This window comes from Nomia melanderi, chromosome 10 (genome assembly GCF_051020985.1).
Source record: "Nomia melanderi isolate GNS246 chromosome 10, iyNomMela1, whole genome shotgun sequence".
Lineage (NCBI taxonomy): Eukaryota > Metazoa > Arthropoda > Insecta > Hymenoptera > Halictidae > Nomia > Nomia melanderi.
In genome coordinates, this window is record NC_135008.1 from 7,569,564 (window position 1) to 7,593,143 (window position 23,580).

At 41.4% G+C, this 23,580-nt stretch overlaps 1 protein-coding gene across 2 annotated transcripts; it reads left to right on the forward strand.

The window, feature by feature from the left end:
• Window positions 1–46: 46 nt before the first annotated feature.
• On the forward strand, window positions 47–23,337 carry LOC116429832 (cell adhesion molecule 1). 2 transcript variants are annotated; one of them, XM_076371378.1, is made up of 6 exons: window positions 141–397; window positions 7,082–7,287; window positions 17,221–17,353; window positions 18,751–18,884; window positions 19,409–19,607; window positions 22,651–23,337. In XM_076371378.1, exons 1-6 carry the CDS (start codon window positions 328–330, stop codon window positions 22,761–22,763), a joined length of 855 nt encoding a protein of 284 aa, XP_076227493.1. In that variant the 5' UTR covers window positions 141–327; the 3' UTR covers window positions 22,764–23,337. The 2 variants fall into 2 exon arrangements, 1 of the variants encoding a protein (XP_076227493.1); XR_004235566.2 differs by lacking the exons at window positions 7,082–7,287; window positions 17,221–17,353; window positions 18,751–18,884; window positions 19,409–19,607; window positions 22,651–23,337 and adding an exon at window positions 1,033–1,239 and having other exon boundaries at window positions 47–397.
• Window positions 23,338–23,580: the final 243 nt, after the last annotated feature.

Sequence of the window (23,580 nt, forward strand, 5' to 3'; positions counted from 1 at the left end):
ATTGCTGCGGTGTGCCATAAAGACATCAGTTCAGCATCGACTCAGGTCGCGGCTCTGTGTCGCTTATTTCATGCCAGACCCATTAGCAAATCCGATTTCGAAGATCGCGCGATAAACCGGAAACCAGGTGAGCCTCCACTCTATGTTTCATATTCTATGGGAGTTGGTCGGAACGATCGAAAAGCTTGGTCAGTTGTAGCGCCGACTCGGCTCGAAGTTGTGTAGTTTAAAGGCACGTCACTGTACAAAATAGAAGCACGTTTTTTTCTGTAATTTAAGTAGCGTAGAGGCGGTAACAGTTACGTAGATACGTCGCGACGAATCCGTATGGCAATGTCGCACCAGCCAGCACACTGGGGAAAAATCGTACTCGTATATATTTTCCAATTATTTTCATGTAAGTCGCACGCAATCGTAAACACCCACCCGGCCAGTTCATTTTACTCTCAGACTACGTGCAATAACTGATTATTTTCTATTCGTGTTTTATATGTCATCGTTCTTTGTACGCAGTGTAACCTTTCTCTCGAAGAGTACTTTCAATCTTGATAAGCTTATCGCTCCGGTTTTATTCCTTTTTGTATATAAAAGTGTTCCGTTGTAAAACTTATATGTGTGTGTGTGTGTGTCATGATTTGAATGAAAGCCATCGCAACGACTGCTGCTTCATTGATAAAACGTAGATGAAAAGACAGGCCATTGAAATGTACAACGTAACACCTAATAACAGATTGAAAGAAATTTATTTGCAAAATTGTACTCTTCAAACAGACAGGAATGTGATTGAACATTTTTTTTTAAGAGACGCATTAAATACTCTTATTAAGAAGATCATCGTGCTAATCGCGACAGTCAGTCGACTTACGCGTATAATCGGACATTTACATTTTTCGCGGTCCTTAACCAATCCTTCATGCTTAACACGTCTAAGCGTATCACGGTATCACGAAAATCTATGTTACTATAATTTCCACTGTACATTTTAAGTTCAATTTATTTTATGTTTATGTATACTGCATTCTTTTTTTTTAGGAACGTGTAATCCGTTCAAAGACCTCTCAACGCTACATGCTACGAGTCTTTCAGCGAGAACCTTACTTAAATACAGTTTTTCATTTTCACACTCTGTACACAACGTCGAATAGCCATCGGACAAGTGTAATACATTTTATTCATACTTATTATATACTTTTGTTTCGTTGATATATGTCTTAATAAATTAATATTCTTTCACATGGACACGCATCAACCTAAGTGCATTTTATTTTTCGAAAATCGCTTTGTCGGCCGAAACGTAAGTAAACAACCAATATCGAATTTCTTTCGTCGTCTCATTTTCCTCGATTTCTCTCTCATTCACCCCTTGCTTTTCCGTCTTCGAGTTCATCGAGGGGACAGCCGCCGTGCGACAGGAAACCGACCCGGCCGTGGTGTATAGCGGGCAACGGCTTGCGCGGGGCAATTTTATTTTCTACGATTTCGTTGCCCCTCGAGCACCATGGGGTGCTTTCGGAACGTCTTGAAAGCCTCGAACGCCGTGCGCGCGTGTTGGTAACACGCGCTTCCAGTGATCGATACAGTAACACCTCCCAGCAACAGGGTACTGCCACAAGTAGTTACAGCCGACCGAAACCTCTCCATTCTTCCGTACACGGTTTCATTAGCTCACGTCGTATTTTTGACGGGGTCGTTCGAACGTTCTCTGAATCGCACCTGGAGAGGCCATGCATGGCCCGAGTTAATCGCCGTGTCCGCCCCGAATCGAATTAACACGGAGTCTTGACACGAAAACGTTGATCGTCCTAGACGACCTAGTTTCCAGCCCAGGAATCCCCGATTTAATAGAAAGCTCCCCTTCGCGAGCTGGATCGCGCGGATATTAAACATGGAAAAATTGAGAGCTGATCGAATCCGTTCACATTTTCGTATCTATTTGAGTGATTAATAGAATTAATGAATATTATGCACTCGAATCGTTCGTGAATTTCTACAGACGTCTGGATGGGACGATAGAGAATAAATTTTAGAATATTTTTGTTTCTGCCTCTGGTATTAATGATACGAGGTACAGTAGAAGTTGCGTGTACGGTTATTTTTATACGTAAAAACTACACGTGAAATTCGAAACGAATTTTTGCGTATCGTATTGCTGATATCTCGAAAGCTAATCCGCCCGTAACAATTTAGTACTCGTTTTGCTTTAACAGTGCTGTCTCTAACTTTACGACATCCCCTATTAAACGCTATAATCCTTCACACTTACGTCTGCACATCGCGTACTCCCTCTTATCCACACCTAACCAGTATTTACTCCATTCTTCCGGACTTTTACATTTTGCTTTAGGGTTCTCTAGGCAGAGTGTAGCCATTAGTTTTTGCTCCCCCTTTTTACTGCCTCTCTGACTCTTTTCCCTCAGAAGCATGAAAGGTATTCGAAACGTCTGCTCCCGTCACGAGGAGAAATCGTTTGAAAAATTTACCGTTGCGTCGTTTTGGCAAATTCTTCTTGTTTGTACGTTTCGCTGGCCCCGGTATACTGGGAAGTATCCTTTTATCGATTACCAAACTTATCCTTTTATCGATTACCACAGAAGGTCGGCGAGTCAGTGCACTCGCGAATTCTCATTCACGTATTTCACGCTAATTTACACGGCGCGATTAAAAAAACAGCTGAACACGCCGAGCACGGAAGTTTTTGGAAACACGGAAGAATTTTGTTGCCTCTAACAAGTTGGAAAGTTTCGTTTGAAGTTCCGTCGGGAAGTTTCAACCAACTAATTACAATAGGGTAATAAATGCTTGAAGCGTAGGAAGGTTTAGTCTAAAGTTTTCTCCGACACGAAAATAATGTGACACGCGAAACCGTTTGTTTTCTTTCAATAAAAGGGTCAATAAGCAGTAACGTTAAATAAAAATTCCGTTTCTATTCCATTCAGTACTTAATTTTTCCTCTTATATACATTGAAATTAAAAGCAACTATGGATTTTTAAAAATGCTTCAAACATTTTGTAAAGAGGTTGAAAATTCTTCGAAGATTTTAGTACAAGTCTCGTGTCGGTTGTCGTAGTCCTTTTACCCTCTCGCTTTCCTCAACCTGTAGCTAGAACCTCTAGGATCAATGTCCTTATTTTTAAGGACACCTCGAGCCCCGATTGCGACTGGTCTCATTCAAATAAGCACCAGCGAAAGCCTGACAACTGACAACTGAATGATTCAACGTGGTCACCGGCCATTACCCGACGACAGCTGTGTCTAGTCTGATTCATGCTCTTTCACGATCGCTGAAAACCGATCATAAATCCTTCAATGGCTGAACGCCGCCTCACTATCTATCTTCGATTTCGCGCGAAGCTCGCTGACGCTGACAAATTACGATAATATCGTAAGCGAAAGGTGACAGGAAATATAATACTGTGAGTTCCCCGTTAACATAGGGAAAAATGAAAATCTCATTACCGAAGGAACGTTGTCAATAGGCAACGACAACAATAGTTACGGTATTTAATTTTTCCTTCCCGAACAGACGAACGAACGGGCGGTGTTCGGTGAAAATCAATGCACGGAAGATCCAAATTGTGTTTCGACGAGGAACAAGACGGTCTAGAAGCGGTGGCAGAATAATTTAATTTCCGGCGACCTTTCCGTTCCGAATTAATTCATTACAAAGGTGTGGCAGTTAACTAAAATAATATGGATCTCGAGGAGCGCGGCAGGCTAACGCGTAAATGTTGATCGTCCCAGGCGACCCAGTTTCCCGTCTAGAAATTCGTCGAATTAATAGACGTTAACGCACTAGTTTGTGCCGGTGTATATTCAATAATTACAGTCGAACTAGCCGAGCATTTAATCTCGATATGATTGCACGGCCCAATTCGGAACGTTTCCATGCGCGGACCGACTGAGGAACGTGGAACGAATAAAGAAGACACGATTATCACATTAAATATAATGTCCTTTCTGGACGGACAATTTTTGTCATTCCTAAAACGCGGAAAGCTCCTCGCCGGTTGAAATTATAATGCAATAATGAACGTCCCCGGCTCGGAAGGAAAGAAATCTCCCTTTGTTCCCGTTTCATACGGGGATCCATATATTGTATGGAACAATATGCACGCTTCACGTTCTCCAGCTGCGTCACTTTTTATTAACATCTCGTTTCGTATTCCTTTGTGGTAGTAATTCTTTTATTTGAATCGTCGAACGCGAAATAATCATTTGTCTATGGAGATTAAAACGGCTCACATTTCAGAACTTTTCCCGAACAAACCGTCGAAGTTAACGTTCAATTCATCGAGGTAATGCAACCGCAGACGAAGTATATTAATTCGGTTTCCTGTGTTCGATTTCACAATATCGTTGCACCGTATCACGCTGCATCGCGATCGGTTAATTAAACACCGTTATTACTCCCGTTATTATGTACAATTTGCGTTCGCGGCGACGATCTTATTTTACACGATTAATATGATTAATATCTGCTCATGGTATTTGCCTTGCAACGGATTCCGTCGTTCCACTTACAATTATACATTTACACCAACTGTTCACTCGTACTCTCCCCGCCTCGCTTTCTATCTAATTAATTTATCGAATGTTTCGTAAAATATTCAAACTGTAGAGCATTCGACCGACGTGTAAAATACCTGAAATGCATTACAGGCATTTAGGAAGACGAAGATTGATTTGAGGAACGTCCGAATATGCGATCAAAACAGCGATCAAGTGAAATCACATTGTAACACAATCAGTTGATTTATTTTCGACGTGTTCAGTTCGCCCGCGGTCGATTTATTCTTACCCCGCTGCAGCAATACTGCGTCCAATTAAAATTCCGTTTTCCTTTCTTAAGTCTGTTGGCCCGAAACGATCTATTTAAAAGTCAGATCGGCGAACGGTGTGCCGCGGACAATACGGCGCAATCAAAGCAAAATTATTCACCGAATTAAGTTTAACCGGATGAAACGTGCGCGAGCGCGTACACGAGTGCACGCGGATAAAACAGCTCGCGGATATAATCTGCGTGCGCTCCGTTCAAGTGTCTCGATTAGTTGATTCATTGGTTATTCGCATTAAAGTGAACACGGGGCCCACTACATTTAATGATGTTTACGTCCTCCCCGCGTCAACAGACGGAGCTTATCTCGGCGGATGAATTAATTAACAATTTTATAGGCGGCGGCGTTACATAAATGGCGAAGTAATTTATTGCTTCGCAGCAACTTTCGCGCTTATCCGTCGACGATATTTCAACAGGCTAATCGTCGTCGTCAAACACCGCGGACCGTCGTCCCGTCCGTTCGTAATTAGGGGAATGCCATTTACGTGGAACCGGTGAAAAACGGTTATTATTTTCGTTTTACACAGCGCCGATTAATGAACCAATTAACTGCAACCCTCTTATTTTTCCCCCCCTCTGTTATCGACGAATCCCGTATTCCCGGCACGGAGCTCATTCATTTTTCACCAACTTTTCGCCGCGTTTCATCCAGATTTCGTTCCCCGTGGAAAATTTCCTTTTTTTATATTCTCGCGTCCGTGTTTTCGCGGAACGAGAACCGTCGCGGAACTCCTGGCGAGCACGCGAATCGAAATTAAAATGCAGGGTCGAAGTAAAAGAGTGCGAATCCTGTTGATTCGGCTGGAATTCAATTCCGGCGCTTCATTGTCTTCTCGCGTCGCGCGTCCTTCGCGGGACGATAACGGGTACAATGAACATTGGATAACTGCAGCACTTAACGGGACCGGAAGGTTGCAATTATGAAGAGGTAGAATCGAATCCGTACCAAGAAACAAAGATTCTAGCATGGCGAACGTAGAAAAGGACAGCGCGGATGAAGGAAAGAGAAAGACAAAGTCGAAACGTTCGGTACATTGAAGGCTCGCGATGAGCTTGAGACCTTTAACTCGAAAATCGAACTGTTTCATTCTTGATTTTTGATGAATGAAACTTTCGCCATCGTGTTTCTTGTTTTTCTGATTAAAATGACAACAAGTACGATAGAATTACGATCATAATTGCTTGTATAATAAGCGATTCATGTTTCCGATATAGAAAAGGAGTGCGAATAGAGAAGAAAGGGACATTGAAATCGTCGAGTTCGACAATAGTCGGATCATGTTACACCTTTCAACCGCGACCTGTCGTCGAGCGCGATGGTATGTTAAAAATGGGGATGTGGTAGGGATGGCGATGTCGCAATTATCTGATATTCATTGTATATTCTCGATATTTTCAATGTCAGCGCGAACGAATCGGTGTCCGTGGGATATTACTATTCCGTTGGTTGGTTGGTCGGTTAACAATGTTACCCGCGGTGACAGTCGATCGCGAGTTTCCGTTTGTTCGCTTAATATTCGGGGCGCAACAGCATAATCCGGTGCGAAATTTTGCGGGTCTGTTTCGCGATCTGTTATTCCTTTGCAAAAACACTGCTGCTTTTTCCACAATTCGGAACAATAGCTTGTAAAGTAACAAGCGATTTACCTATTTGAATGGAACATGGAGCACGAGGTGCATCGATGAAGATTATCTCGCGCGCCACGTTGCGCTGCGTAGATACTGAAACCGAAAAGACACGATTAAAGTCGCGCAGAAAATATAGGGGTAACACAGTGGGTCGAAATCGTAAGAAACAAAGCAATTGATGGACAAACAATCTTTTCTTTCTGTACGGTTATTCTGTAATAGTACAGACACATTTACTATAATTTTACTGTTATTGTTCTGCAAAGAGAAATTGTTAGATCATCTTATCAATAGTTAGATTGGGTACAGTAGAAGCATAGTACACGGTACAGAAACAGAAAATAATTTATTAAATTATCGTTTTTAGTAAGAATAAAATTACAAGCGCAGTGCAACAGTATAGAAACAAAAAATTAGTTTTCTGGCACATTATAGTTTGCAATAATAAGAAAATAATAAAAGCAGTACAACAGTACAGAAACCAAGATGCAAAGATTATTTTTCTGTCAAACGTCTAGTGTTCGACGATTCCAACCCACCGTGACCCGCGGCAATCCATCGAGAATTCAGGAAACGAAGTTCTTTAACAGGATATTATTATCGGTGACTTCCAGATGCAACTTCCACGGTGCACGTGCAATTGATAGCGCCGTCGTACGTGACGCATGGCAGCGAGGCCACTCTCCATTGCAACCACAGCGTACATGATGATTACTTGCACAAAGTGGAATTCATGAAAGACGACAAGAAGATACTGCAATACATAAAGGACAGAAATCCGCCGTTCGTCGAATGGCGGGTGGACGGCGCGAACATGCAGGTGAGTCCCGCGCGCAATTAACGCGCACAATCGGGCCGGTTCTGTTTTAATTATCACGCCTTTCAAACGATCGCCGCGCGCCGCCTTCGTCGCGCTTTTTTCGGCCGAAATGCGTTACAACGATCGAACACCGCCGCGCGAGTTTCGCACCGAAAATAAAAGTCACCCCGGCCCACGGAAATCCGGGATTGTTCGTTACGAGGGAGAAAAGGTTTCGAATTTTCATGCGGCGGCGAAAAAATGGATGATTTACTAGGCGGCAGGAAAAGTTACAGTGAAACCGACGGAACTGCCGAATCGAGAGTAAAGCAAAGGCGATTTGAAAAGGTGAAAAACCCTTCGTTCCAGGCTCTGTTTCCCAAGGGAATTCCCCTCGAAATGAGTGAATCGGTGTTTCTTTGGACGGAAACGAATCGTCGAAAAATTGTAGAAATCTTTCGTGCGATGTTTCGTTTCCGAAGGGAACACCGTTTGACACGAACGAATCCGTTTCTCGTTAGACCAAGATGGATCGGTTTGATCCGAGTTTCGCGACTTTGTCTTTAACGTAGAAGGTCGGGATTAATACTGTGATAATAACGGGCGGACGTTGAACGATAAGGTTTCGGAACGCACTATTTCGTTGGTTATGAACGTTCCGCACGAAAAAGCGATTCATCGATCCGTGGTCGTTCAACGATTCCGCCATAGATTGTCGCGTGGCTGAATTACGTGGCGTTTCCGCGTATTCGTGCTTCATATCGCGGCTCTGGAAGTTTTTACGACGTGTTGAAAATGTGTTATACACCCGAAGTTCATTCGTCTACGTGACTCGTTGCGCGCGTGCATCGCATTATCCGCGCCACTCAATTTCGTTTTTCATTCTTTCCCAATAATATAAAGCCCCGGCGTATATATCGATTGTAACATTCGAATTCACTCTGTCGGCGATTTCGAGCCTCGTGTTCGAAGCTTTTAACATGTTGAATGGCACGATTTCATAGAACAAAATACACGGAACGGAAAAAATACGATATTGAAACGTTCGATTGAATTGCATTATTATTGTGGCACGTTCGTGTAGCTGAACGCCATCGCATTAGGTAGAATTATTTATAATATAGAAATGTTTTCACATAATCGTCGTTTAATCGAATGAACTATAGCGATTCGATTTGGTTGGAGGTCACAGGTGACCCCCAGGCATTCAATGTGTTAATGGCGAGAAGTTTGGCTGTTCGTTACCGTTTATGACGATCGACGAGTGCCTACTCGCGAGAACAGTTTCGTTTCGAACCAATTTTGGGAATTCGGGTCTCGACGGCGCTTCGTGTTATAAATGTTTACAAATATTCCGAAATAATTCCGGAAGTTCGAGTCGTTAAATTGACACAGTTCACGCGAAAGTTGGTAACGAACGATGCGCACAGACAATTTGTTTCCGTTTTAATGAATTCTACTTACGATTCCGTTGAACTCTTTTTGGCTGTACTTCGTTTCGAGGATCAATGTAATATACTGCCGCGTGAATTTCGGCTTGATCTTTCGTAATAGCTTTCAAAGTGCCCTTAAGTGGATGAAAAGCTTGAAAAATCGTGGCTGTCGCTCCTCGTTCTCAGCGGAATCGCAGAAATTGGACTCGTGACGAAATTAATATTTCAGAAAAGTTCGATAATCGTTCGTGCCCCTGGAATTCGTACGATCCGAGCAAATTGCTGGTTGCCTCCTTTAAAGTTCGATCTACCGAACGGATGCCGTGTGTTTAAACGTTTCATTTGTGAAGCGGCGTCGCTTTTAACCCGGTAACTTTGTCCCACATAAATCTTTCCTCGTAAAAAGCCGTCTTTTATCACTCATATATTAATTCAATTAAAAATACGATCTAATATTCTCCTTAACCCCTTCTTCTTACCACAAGAATCATCAAGAAGTCAAATCGATTCTTTTCATTTCTCTGCAGAAACTCTAAGGTTCGTCAAGATTTTAAATCAATTCAGCTATCAAATCACTTACCTCGGTAATTTCGCTAAGAAAACAAAGAATTCATCATTGCGACTCATATAGTTGTTACTAGACCCAGCTACTATTAAATCATTTGGTTCACTAAGTATGCATCACGCAGAAATTCTAAATTAACAAGGAAAGTTATCGAACCCGGAAATTCAGAAACTTATAAAACTTTATCTAAATAGAGTAAGTCAAACCCGATGCATTGTAATTTTTGTCGTACCGAATTTCACTTTCCCGTGGATTATCTTGAGAACGATAAAAGACAGCGAGAAAAGTTTAAAGAAAAACTACATCGTTCTTTCGCGTCTATAAAATTTTATTTTGCAATCGAGATAATCTGTGAGAAAGAAGAATTCGCATTTCTTTCAAGGGGTGGTGTCACCCATTAAAAGTGAAATTCGGCATGAAATAAAAATTGCCTCCACTCACTCTTCTTGCACACAAAGTTTTACAATTTTCCGAATTTCCGGGTTCGATAACTTCCCTTGCAAGTTATCTGGTGGGACGGTCGTAAAGAATCGAACGGCTTCATAAAAATATAAAGTCACTTGCCTGGCTGCCAGATACCCGCTGCAGTTGTAAGTACCCTCGGTTCTTTCCACTCGTTCCGCTGATCCGTGTAATCGCGGTCGCCAGTCATTGCCGTGCTTCACTTGATTGAGATCTCATTCCATTTAGCTAAATATACACCATTCCGTTGCACTCGGAGTGCTACTCGTCGCTGTTCCCTTCTGCTTATCTGATCGGTCGCTGTCACGTTTTGCCCGTCTCTACGGTCAACGGAACAGGGTATTGCTGTGACTAATTACCCTTCATTTTACCTATCCTGTCATCTTCCGTCCCGGTTTACTTATCCATCGCGGAATCGGTTCAGCTTGATTGTCCGGCCAGTCACGCTTGTATCCCGCCGGTCTAGGGTCTCGCTTTTATACAGGGTGTTCGAGCGGTTACTATCTTGCCCACTTCTCTCGTGAACGACAAGTGCGCGATGTAACACAAAAGACGAGAAAGTTTTACCGTTTTTCACCCTCTTTTTAATAGCTGAGAACTAACAGTCAGGCATAAAGAAAATCCTATTTCTTGTTGACTATTTGAATAACCAAACGTGTTTCTATTCTTTAACCCTTTGCACTCCAAAGGTGCCTCAGTCACCACTCGATTGGTGCATCAAAATTGTAAACTTCCGTATTTAACATTAAGTCTTGAGTAATCTGTCGATACGTGAACTGTGGGAATAAAATACCACTGTTCCCCTTATTTTGTGAATAGATTCCTCGTTAAGTTAGTTTAAAAAAACGTCATCTATATCTCATAAAAATAAATATTTCTGGTGACAAATTTCTGGAGTGCAAAGGGTGTCTACGAATATAAGTATTGAACAATTTCGAAGTAGTAGGAAAGAGACTTTGTTCAGAATGTTACAATTATGAATAAGTATTTGTATTCAGTTCCAGTTATTTAAATTGAACTTGGATAATATTGAAGGTTTTACAGGCAACAGTGAAAAGTCTGAACGACGTGATTCAACTCGTGAAGGGATTGTCCATTATCCGATCGACAACAGACTTTATTCTCACGCGAAAACAGGTATCGTATCGAGACGTCTGATCGATTACACGGTCATTCTACTGGTCAGCCAAATCATCGACCCATTCTCCTCGCTTAACGGCTTACGCACTTGTTCTACTTGACAGTTTACTCGCTCACCCGTTCTACATGTGTGTACCATTAACGGCGATGTCGGACTATATCGCGTCTTTTCTACTTAGCACTCCAGCCGTACTTCACGGGCTGTAACGCTTTTCGTAATGTCCTTCCGGAACTTTGTAATTAGACTACAGACTACATGGAATTACAAGCGCACCTCGCTAGAATAAACTAATAACTTCAGCGAAGCTCAACGATGTTTCCGTACCATTTTTTATTGACACGATTAACGATGAAAATAAACTTATTTAACTGTCGACGTAAATTCTCACGCATTTCAAATTTCTTTATTACTGGTAACATTTTGGAATTTATTCCCAACCAAACAGGTTCTATCGTCTAATGAGGACAATGGCAGTCTGTTTCGCTTGTTAAGGGTTTATCTGTTGCACTCGACAATGTTTCACTAGAAATATTCAACATTTTCAGATTATAGCTTAGCGATAATTCACACACAAATTAAGGGACCGAACTATCTGTATTTCATATATCGACACATTACCCGGAGTTCAATATTAATTAACATCAATATTAAACTTTATAATTTCGCTGTATCAAATCGAGCGACGGCCGAGAGTCACTTATCCAGTGCAAAAGGTTAATAATGAAAGTAGATTTCAATGTAACGAAAACTTCGAAACAGTGACGACGACTTGAAAACCCGAATGTCCATAAGTTTCCGCGACCCAGTTTCAACGCGTGAACACGTCGACTGCCACGGTGGTCATCGACGAGCGGAACTTGCAATTACTTGAAAACAATTACGATTCGTAAGATAACCGACGTCGAATACAGATATTCAATGGCGCGAATAACTAGATAACGGTCCAATCTAAGAAACGCGGTACCAAATAATTGGCAATTGTTCCTTTGTATCCTTGCCACCAAAGCGTAAGTGATACATGAAACACTGCAATTCCTCGTGGCAGTCAACGCGTTGATCGACGAGTTAATCGGAATAGCGCGGGGGTTGATTCATTCTTGTAATTTCCATCGACGCACGGGCGTTGTCCGCGCGTTCCTCCATTATTTCGTGTACACGCTCGTTCTACAACGGCGCGGGAGAAAAACGGGAGCACTGGGAACGCGGTGTATCGAGTTGCGAGTAGAAATAGCATTTCGCGGGTTCCGTGTATCGCGCGATTTACCTTGCGCTACAACCCGCGTTGCGCCCCGAACGTCAAGAGTAACCTAGAAAAAGTGACGCATACACTTTATCGTCCGCTAAACGTGTCTGTTCTGTTTATTCTGTTCCCCGTGACACATATGTCCGGCGACGATAATACGGCCGGGTGAACGTCACGGTTCGGCAGCGGGCGACTCGAGTGCCAGCTAGTTCGACCTGTCAACAGTGAATAAAATTATCTTTTTCCGCTCGGCGAACGTTCGATAATCATTTGCCCGGTTCGTACAGTTTAACTCTTTGCACTTTGTAGACTCCAATATTGCACCGGTTATAATATTAAATATTTTAATGAATCTGCAAGAAACTACCCTAAGATTATTAGATTTTCTGCATATCCAAATGTTGTACTGAGAAGGAAAATAAAGGATCTAAGAAATGTTATAATATTGTTCATTTTCGGTAGGGGTACTATACAGATCGGCTGGAGTTGCTGACAGGTTAGAAAACCATCTGGAGTGCTAAGGATTAATGTTGCAGCTTCGATTATTTCAGTTTCAGCTGTTTAATCTTCTTTAATACTAGAACTACCGAGCGCTTGATATGATTAATATGTAATTTTTATGACAGTCATGTGTTCATTATAGTATTCAAGCGGAACTATTTATTTTTAGAACCATTTCGTATTTTTGACACTCTGAAGACATCCGTAATTGCGAAATAAGGAAACTGGAACGTTCTAGTGTTGAATTCTTACTCCAGTAGGTAAAATCGATAAATAGAGTTATCCTCTTCCGCTTGACAAACGTTTTTATCTAATAATTATTTGTCCAGCAGGTACAATCCCAATCCTTATTCAAACTTCTTCAAATTCTCACTGCGGCAGATGAGATCGATAAATAGAATTATCTTCTTTCGCTTGACAAAGGTTATTCGATAATTATTCGTCCACCATGTAAAGTTTAATATTGCAACTTTGATTACTACATTTCTCGAAATTTCCACTTCGCCTTGCGAAATCGGCAAATATAATTTTCTTTCGATAATTGTTTCTCCCCTCTGGTATAGTTCATTAATGCAATTTTGATTATTTCAATTTCATTGCTCGTTCTATATTCTTCGGTAACAAATTTCCACGCATGATCTTTGAATCTTGTATTATTCACAATACCCTCTCAGGCGTTTGATATAATAATTACAGTCAACGCTGTTATTCTTCCTTTTCCCGCCGTAATCTCTCTCCCGTCCCGTTCGCCACGATCCAATGTAAGTTCCACGCGTTCCGGGGTTGTAAAATAAATTTGGTATCCCCGGCAACGATAAACAACTGGCTGTTTCCTCTGCGTTGTCCAATCTTACTTCATAATGCCGCGGCATTGGCTTTGCCTTCTACTACCAGAAATTGCGATCTCGTACGTTCAGTTTGCGTTACGGTTCACCGAGCGGATATTGCAAAGCGGAGTTCCCTTTATATTACCCTCGCGCGTTAAACCGTGTTCTTATCTAATATTATGTCGCGCAATGTATGCTCCGTGACGCGTACCTACACGGCAATATTAAATTTGTTTTGACGTCGCGGTTGCGCGGCGAGATCTCTCTGTTCCCCGGTTGTTTCGGAAACATGGCCGACCGAAACGGATCCGCGATCGCAATTCGTCACGTCACGCCCGATCCCTTATCGGATAAGTAATATTATGTATGCCTCGCCGCACCGTTTTCCTTTTCCAATGCATTGGTCCGCGCTGCTTCTCGTGATTTCGCGAAGCTCGACTTCGTGCACACAGGTCGCGATAAAATTGCGCGCACAGTCGCATGTATTGTAAAATATTTTTACTGCACCCATTTCTCCCGCTTCCTGCGGATTCGGGTTCATTATACGCGCGTAAAATCTGCGATCTACTCATTAAAATTGTCGGGCGTTTCGACAGCAATTAAACCGCGCCCCGCCATTTACGTGACTGTTATTTCAATTATCGTCCGTTCGCCCGACGTTGTGTTTACCGATTGCCACGCGGTTAAAACTCGGTTATTGTTGTTATCTTGAAACTTTCGGGTGATTTGTTGCGCCGTCCGGAGACTATGCATTTTAACGGTGGAACCATTGAATGCGTGTAAATGACTTATTTCACCGATTTCTTCGATCGTAATTATTTATTCTTTCCGCGTACATGCTTCTGTCAGAAATTAGAGCAGTCGATTAGGCGATACGCAAATTAAAATTAGCACTTCAGATTAAAGTTTTAACTGCTCGGTAGGTCTAGTGTTAATGACACAAGAATACAGACTACTTTGGAGGTACATCTCACAAGCAGAATACAAAACGAAAAGCTGAACGTGCCCGTTTAACGCGTTGGCCGCCACGAGAATTTATAGCGTTTCGTATAAGATCACTTATCGTACCATAACAAACGCATTAGAATTAATTAACAATGATTTGCTATCATAGCTCTTAAGGTACACTATTATTTAGCTATAGTTCGTTGCAGCGAATCTGGCACTCTCGTCTAAGTGTTCAGATTCGAAGGTGCACGCCTGATTGGCTAAGGCTCTCACGCCCACCGCTATTGGATTTCTTGGAGCGACTCTCTCCGCCCCTATGACGTCACGAGTGCCAGGTTGCTAGTAATTGACGGTATCTATGTAACTAAATATTTTGATACATCAGTTTTCTTCTTGCAATTGTTTTCAAGTAAAATTAGTCATCGGTGACCACGTTAATCTTGTAATGCAAAGCGTTCCTGCGGACGTGTTGCTTCCATTTTATCGGATCCCCGGAAATCAGCGTGCTTTCTACGGTAAGATTCGGATGAGTCAAGGGAAGAATTTATAGATACTCTGTACATCCCCTAATAAGGAATCAGATAAGTACATCGATTTCCATTAAAGAGACTAAGCAATCTGGAGTTACTAGAAGGATACCTCGCAGAGGACGGGAACGAGTTTCACCAGGAAAATTGGGATTGCGAGTGACACAGACGTAGTCCGGGCATAACAACGGGACACACTGTTGGGACGGGGAGTTGACTGGACGAGCACGTGCGCCGTAACATGCAATGTTAATAATAAAAACGGGCACGTGGTTCGTGACACATCCTATTTCCGCCGGATGAATATTTCTATTTTTGCGAGCTTAAGGGTGCGTTCCCACCCGGCCTCCATCTTCTATTTAGGAATCGGTGGAGGGCAGAGGAACAAGATACTGTATTTACAGTGACGCATTTCGAAATATCCTTTCTTTAACAATTTTAGTTTGGAACGTTCGATACTCTATTACTGCCCTTTTCTCGATCATTTTCGCAGATAAACGTTGCACGGTTAATTTCAGCAAGACGACGTCAATGTCGCAATGCAAAGTGAACATTTTGGAGAGTGCAGAGAAACTGCATTGCTACCCTTGCCGCGAGTCAAAGTTTGCATTGTCTTAATCTTTGAAGATTTATGTGGTTGTTCCTTGAAGATTTCGTGAAAATTCGAAGTTTCTATGACGTTGAAAGGTATTTGCGCTGGTGGCATGCGAGTGTCGTTAAGCCTAAGTGAAAACTTCAGTCTCTCCTCTACATGCTGCATTTTTTAAAGCAACGACCGTGATTTCTTCGAAACGATTAGTAGCATCGATCTTTCATGAAACTTGCACGTGAACACCTTGCACCGTGTAGGCTAGAATAACGTGTATGTTATTTTTGTTAATTTACCAAGAGGAAGATTTATGAAGCTATGGAATTATCAAGTTTTTCGTTTCAATGGCCGCCACTCACACAATTTTTTGATTGTCCATTTTATTTTAGTTGGAATAATAGCGGTGCACTCTAGAACAAAAAAAAAACGCGTATAGCTCACGTTTCGAACTTTCATTCTCCGTCCGTGCGTAACCTTTTTATGGCGGTTATTCGTCACCGTAGCTCGCAACAGTGGACTTTCGTATACAATGGAATTATATAACCAATATTTATCGTATTTTTCTATGAACGTTAATAAATCCATGTGCAAGGTTTGATATTCTCGTTATTTTCGTTTCAAAAAATTTATAAAAAGCGATTCGTCTTTCGAACTCGCGAAGTCAAATATCTCGGTAATTAAGCGTAAACACCGCTAATACTTAGTGTACATAGTGCTGCGCAGGAAAAGGTGCAGCAAGGGGCTGTTAGTATCCCCTGTGTACGGAAATAGTCTTCCGAGTCCCTTCACTAAACAACTCAATAAATAATCTAACACTAGCAAAAGAAACCAAATCTTCAGAAATAATCGCTTATCTCCGTAGACAAGACGTCTGGTCTTCCTGCAATTAACACTAGAACTACCAGATGATTCAAAATGACTCATTCCTGATTTCTCTCACAATTACTGAAAATGTATCCATACTCTTTCGAAAAGTTATTGAAGCATACGATACAGTAACACGCAAACTGAAATATAAAGCACTCAGAATCTTAATAAACACACTGTTAAAGTATCCATAAAGAAATTCTAAAAAGTCAATTTAACCCCTCGCCCTACGATTCAATTAGGAAAGCAACAAATTCCATACTCTTTCTATATCTAACTTACTCTAAGCCATACGAATCAGTAACAAGAAAGATAATATTCCATTAGAACTCAAAGGAATGCCATTTACATTTGTTAAACAGTACTTGAAACCTCCGTCACAAGTCTGACACAATATTCTGAAGCCAGGGGTTGAGTGCTCGGTAGTTCTAGCGTTAATATAACACCAGGTCGAACGCTTCGAGTGAGAATCGGCGAATCACTTGCCCGGTAACCTAATAAAGCGATTGAGAATCTCAAGTACGTACTGAACCGAGTTCTATCTAGCGATCGGTCGGAAGAGACCGTAACGCTTGAGCCCCACCTACCGCGATCAGCTGAAGAAGGCTTGGACAGCTATCCTCTAACACCTACGCGATCGGGCCATCCGTTCGATCCATTTTTGACGGATCGATACGCCTCCCTTGAGTGCGCTTTGCCATGTGGGAGGCAATAATAAAGCCCCGGGGAACAATGGCGGTACGGTTCTGAAAGAGTACGCGGCGTGCCGGCGCGGTTGTTTAAGGGGCGTTAGGTAACGACCCGGCTTTAAACACAATCGACGTCTGAAACGGTGCGCTATTTGTTTACAGTACTTGGAAAATGGCACGACAATCAAACTAACGGACGTTCGCTTCAAGGCGTCTGGTTCGTATTCCTGTCAGGTCTCGACGTCGACTCCTATTTATACCGCGGCATCCGAACCCGTTTCGATGAAAGTCATAGGTAAGTAGCACGCCGCTCCGTTTTCCTTCAAAAGTCCCGAACTCTTGAGAAGCTTGTCCGGATCTGGTAAAGGCCAGCCCATCTGGGACCAGGGTTCTTCTGGAGGACGGTCCTCAAGACGCAAAATTCACTCGGAATCATTATTTTGATTTGTATTCGTTTTTTGAGTGACATTTCTTGGTATTTTATCCTGAAACCAGCGCTAGTTTTCATTTTTGGATACCTTTAATTTTTAGTTTATTCACGAGAGGATCTGATCTTTGTGGCTAGTCCTTTACTGAAAGTAGAAAATAATTGTTACATGCACGGTGAGTGTTTGGTCTTTTCGGTTACGTGTTGTATTAGTCACCTGGAGTGTAATTGGTCTCGAGTGGGCTAGTCCAGACTGGACTTCGTGGACTGTGTACATTCTACTGTAGCTTGTCTGTAACACGATGACTGTTGGATAAGCTTTCAAAATGATGAACAGTCGTCATATATCGCTATGAATATTAATTGTCAAGTATATTATGAAATAGGCCACCTTCTCACCAACCGTCGAAAGATTTCTCGGACTAAGAATGCAAAGATGTTTGTAAATGATTCAGTATGTTTTCATTCGAATTGCGGCGTGTAACGATAAAAATGACTTCTTATTGCGCGAGCAGAAAGACGTTCAAATACTGAATTAATATTCCGACGTTCGCACCGCGCAGTTATCCAATTAAGATTTATCAACCGGTCGGTGAAAAAGTCGAGCAATAAAGCCTGCCCACTTCTTTGTTGTCCGATCGATTAATTATGCAATCGTTCTGACTGTAACGTGAAAAAAAGTCGCGATAAAATACCACGCTTCTGTCGGACTGTTTGTCAGCTTAAATTCCTGCGATCGCATGAATATATATCGAGCGTGTGTGTTTACGTTCACCCGGGAAAGAATAGTTTCATTAACCTAATTTAAGGGAAGATATGCAGCGTGCAATCCCGTTGTTCGGAACGCGAGTTATTTTCCAGTCATTTCGACTGACACGATAAAGGTGTCGGTGCTCGGCGAAACAGTAAATATTATGCATTGGTTTAATCAAAATTTCATGAATGAAATCTATTCGTAAAGGTCAACGACTGCGCGTTTGTCGAAGCTTATAATCCATTGTTTACCGAGCACAGTTTAGTGTTGTGCGAATCGGACGATTAAAGCTGAGAATTAATTGCCGGATTCACGATAGAAGTTAAGTTCAATCGAATTTTCGTTCGGCGAGAGTTTATACGAATATTTCTAACGCGTGATCATTAATCGGAATACCAATTTGGAATTAGAATCTGTTTAAATTGTCGCCAGCCCCGTGAAGGCCACCGTCACGTGTTACTAGAATAATCATAATTATACATTTATAAATGGATGTTTTGAAATTGTACAGAACCACAGACTGAAAACCCGAAGATCACGTTCAAGAAAAGCATGTACGTGGTTGGCGAAAGTCTTGAGGCGAATTGTACCTCGTCGGCTGCGCATCCAGTTCCTCAGTTGACATGGTTCATAAACGGCGAGGAGGTAAATTTAAACAACGATTTATCATTATTCCACTTCTTCAATTTCAACACTTACATTTGAAAAGTATACTGGACCTATAACTGTCCGTAAATGTCAGTTGCTGTCCTCTAAGTGAACATGAATAATTGAAAATTCTTCATCTGTCCTTCCTTTTATTGATTCTAAATATAGCGATCCGATAATTCAATAAACAAGTAATTGTATTATTCTATAAATATTGAAAGACAAAACTATCTGTGCGCAAAATCCAAATATATAATATAAGAAATATTGGAAAATCGATTATCGATTCCACGTTCTTCACTGGTAGTGCACATAATGAAAAGATCATTTGTTTTAATAATATCTATATTTTGGTTTCCTTGCGTTACGAATAATCCACTGAAGAGTATTGAGTCACACGCGGTCTGGAGGCAGCCATTTTGTAGAAGTCAGCCGTCGGTCATTTTGATTAACAGTGGAAATATAGTTTCCGCGCCGAATTCAATATTCTTATTCAGCGCGTATTGTGTTCGTTCTATTAGGTAGATATCGCTTTGGTGAATCATTATCCGTACACGAGGCACAATGACCAACTGATGTCCGCGACTGCGAAGTTAATGATAGAGGTGTCCGCGTTGCATGCCGGCGAGAATGGGTACTTGGAAATCAGCTGCTATTCAACCATTCCGAGCTACCCCGTGAACGAGCAGTACGCTGACATCAGGAAGGAAACGGTCTCGGGTAATTATTTATTTAATTCTTCGATAACTTCTTACTAACTCCATCCCATAGGGGATTAATTGCTTCATCCCTGAGTTTCTGTTGTATTTTCATTCAGTCTCTTGAAATTCTTGCTGTTCCTGTTATTGTAAGTTAGAAGCTTGAATTTAATTCATCTGCATATTATTATGATCTTATATCATGATCTATATATTTATATCTACTTTAATCATTCGAATGTAATAAAATGAACTTTAATAACAATGGCATACTTCATTCTTTCGTGTGATGCAAATGAGTTAAAGGCAGGGTATCAAATGAAGTTATCAGAGCTTGCAAATTATCGATGAAACGCATTTTTCATTCTGTATCTGAAGTTCGAGGTGACGGATAATTTGGATCTCTAAGTTTCTTCGAGCTAATGGATTATAAAGTATACATCAGTCTTGAAGAGCTTAACGCGCAAGTTTCCCGTTTGGCAACGAGTCATTGACAAGTTAATTGGAACCAGTGCGCGTACATGTATGCACGGGAATTACATATTCACGTGTATATACCGATCTGGGTCCCATGGAACTAGAGATTTCGTAGTCTACTCAGGATCGTAAAAATGAGCCGGAATATCGTAAAAAGTATATCAGCTTCTACATTGGACGTTTCTCAAGAGAATTCTCTGGTGATATCTGAAAAGAAACGAAAATAACTGAAACCGAGGTCAAGGATTATAAGAGTTCTTTAAAGAATTTAGTAGGTCCATCTGTAGAACCTTATTAGCCGTATCAATTATTCTATAAAAATGTACGTTCTTATAAATTTCTGAAGCACAGGCACGAACCTGTATGCGCTAAAATATGAACTGTTATTTTATAAATGAAACGTACCTCATACGAAGCATTCTTTTATCTCTTTTGCTTTATAGACTCGGTAAAGACTGATGGAACATTTTTAGAAATGTAAAAATCTGGGATCTGAAAAAAAAGTCCAGTTCGAACATTGCAGGATTTTATTGTAGAAATTGAATCTTCTCGGAGAGTTATTTATAAAAGAATTTTACTGCTCCCATATTATTTCGTAAAGTAATATGATATTCCATTCCATTTTTTTACTGATCCTTTTATCGAAACACATTCATTATAAACAGCACGGAACACTATATGAACTCCTATGTACCACTGTCATCCCTCTTTTCAGACTCACAACCCATTAATTTTGACGAACAACGCACCACATTCCTCGTCATTGTTCAAATGCCTCTTTTATTACATTACTAATTACTTCGTCCGTTCATTCTGAACAACAGGCGTCGCGCATTCATGACACTCATACCGGTCAGGTACTCGTGAAAATAATAAAGCGCGCAAAATCCTCTCTCAAAATACAAATTCGCCCGAAGGCTCGCTATCCAGTTTCGCGAGTATGTAAAATGCAGTTGCACGCGGAACTAAAGTTTGAATATTTTTATTCCGCAAAGGATCAAGGTTTCAAGTTTTTAACCCTTTGCCCACGAGAGACGCCACTGAATTTTCACACGATTTAATAGAGCAAAATTATAATATTTGATATTTGGCGTTAAACCTTGCATAATGCATCGATGCGTGAAATATTGAAATAAAATAGCTTGATTCTTTAATTCATGCGCGACATATCGTTAGTTTCAAAAAATCTTAAGTACACCTCATCAGAAGACGTTGAATGTTTCCGACGAAAAACTTTCGCGTTCGATGGGTTAACAATGAGTTTTGGCGAAATTCTCGCGGATACCGGGCGCGACACGCGAAAAGGCACGAAGCAACGTGAAAAGGAAGAAAAGTGGAAAAAAGATCTGACGCGTGACTTCGAGGAACGCACGAGTTTTCTAATTAGCGCCTTTTTAGGAGTCAATGGGATGCTGCAAAAGAAGTTTCTCAATTAGAACCGGGATTTCCGCGATTCGCGATCCGAGCTGGGTACATATTCGCGAAGCTTCATCAAAATATGGTCCTCGGGCCGACAGTGTACCGCTCCGGGGCAATTGTCATTCGCGACTTTCGGGATCTAAAGCTGCGCGAAATGTTTACATAAAAGCTGTCCGCGTATATACACCCGGGCAGAAGTCGTTTCATTATCATCTCGCTGTACAGCTGAGCCGGGTTCATTCGGGCGAACGCCCTTAACGCTATCTGTTGTGAAAAGAGATTCACGGGAAATTAGAAAAGACGTTTCATCAAACATTCGTGTTTTCAAAGAATATCCCGCGAAAATTGGAACCGGGGAAAGTGAGGTCTCGCCGTTGCTGCGAGCAATAGATTAAAAACATTAAAAGCTCGATTTTTGCCTTAGATATCCGTTGAAAGCATTTCCGTGAGTAGCCCTTTTAAAAATAAACAAGAAGAACCTACCGCAAAACGAGCCTGTGGGGAACACAAAGTGATGTTATGAAAGTGATTAACAGACTGCGGATTTTTATGTATTTAAAATCCGAGAATGCAAAGTTGCACAAGATGCAATTCGATACGAAGAGATATACGAAATGAAAATATACTGTTTCTAGTATTTATCAGCATTTGACATCATAACCGTTGATATTGATAGTTTAAGCATTCGATTTCGCGTACAGATCCGCAATCCATTAACATTAAAATGCATCTATATTCTACTCGATACTTGAGAATCTTCAAAATTATTTGCTACAGTATCATTCACGTACACTGATCTCGAAGACAAAAACTATAGATTCGTGAGGAATATAAAAAATGTGTGACACGAATATTTTCAGCAGATTCTGAAAAATATAACCCGCAGCATTGCCATTCACACATATTAACACATGACTAAAAAATCTGTTCGTTGCATCTACATTTCCGTCGTTGGTGTTACTTTCACTCAAATTACTTTCATTCCTATCATCTGAATACCTCGCACAATTTTCCCCCAAAATCTCCCTCGATTCCTCGTGCCCGCAAACATCATGAAACACCCCCAGCATTCCCGGCGACCGGTCCTCACCGCTCCCGCATTTCCCGTTGAGCGTGCGCCACGTTCCGGTTTAACCGAAAAAAAAAAAAATTATTCTCGGCTGTTCCAGTGCAAATTATACCGGCACCGATCGTCGTGTCCTCGGCACTGAATATCACGCAGGGTTGGGCCCTGCCTGCGTTGCTGTGCATACTCAGCGTGATGCACAAAATCATTCCTTAATAAAAGTCAATTGCTTTAGGATAATTAAAAAAGAAAATAAAAAGCGGAGGAAAAGGGAGAACGGAGGAAAATCAAGAGAATGAGAGGGAGAGAGAGAGAGAGAGAGAGAAAAAAAAACGGATACACGAGAACGAAACGGGAGAACGGTAATCATGTAATATACGTAACCGAGGAGAAACAAGCGGAGAAAAAGGGTGAATTTCGGGGGGAGGGGGAAGGAGTGGGGGGATCTATATACATATATATTATATAAATATATATATATATATATATTAAAGAACGAACAATCACAATGTCTTCCTTGATTATACCGAAACACACGGGGGCAGCGGTTTTATTGTCTTGCAGAAAAAAAAGAATTTTATAAACTCATAGACGCGGCTTCTTCGTGCAAAACTATTTTCGATTGTCGCTTGTATCGATCGTTATCTATCCCGCGGAAACGTAATCTCACGGCGAGGACGCCCGATTTCCTCCCGGAGCCTTTCCGCAACGGAGCACGGCCACGATGAGAACAGAAAAAGAGACGAGATTAGAAAAAGCTGAAAAATTACACAAAAAAGAGAGAGAGAGAGAGAGAGAAAAGAAAACAAGGGAAACGTTCGAAAAAAGAACAAAGAAGAGAAGAGGGAAGAGAACCATGCGACGACGGCGAGAAACGGTAGACAGATTAAAATATTCTCGCCGAAGACGGAGGGCGAGAGGGGTTTGCCATTTTTTCGTTCTTTCTTCTTCTTCTTGTCTCTGTGTTTCTGTTCCTGTTCCTTTCCCGAGCGAAAAAAAAACGGAGAACCGAGGAAAAAAAAGGAATAACGTA

What these genes read in the sequence shown, in the direction of transcription:
- LOC116429832 (XM_076371378.1), top strand. Translation starts at nt 328, where the DNA reads ATGGCAATGTCGCACCAGCCAGCACACTGGGGAAAAATCGTACTCGTA. An exon ending in TGGACGGCGCGAACATGCAG is followed by an intron (nt 7,288 to 17,220) that starts GTGAGTCCCGCG and finishes ATTTGTTTACAG; the next exon opens with TACTTGGAAAATGGCACGAC. An exon ending in CAGGAAGGAAACGGTCTCGG is followed by an intron (nt 19,608 to 22,650) that starts GTAATTATTTAT and finishes CGGCTGTTCCAG; the next exon opens with TGCAAATTATACCGGCACCG.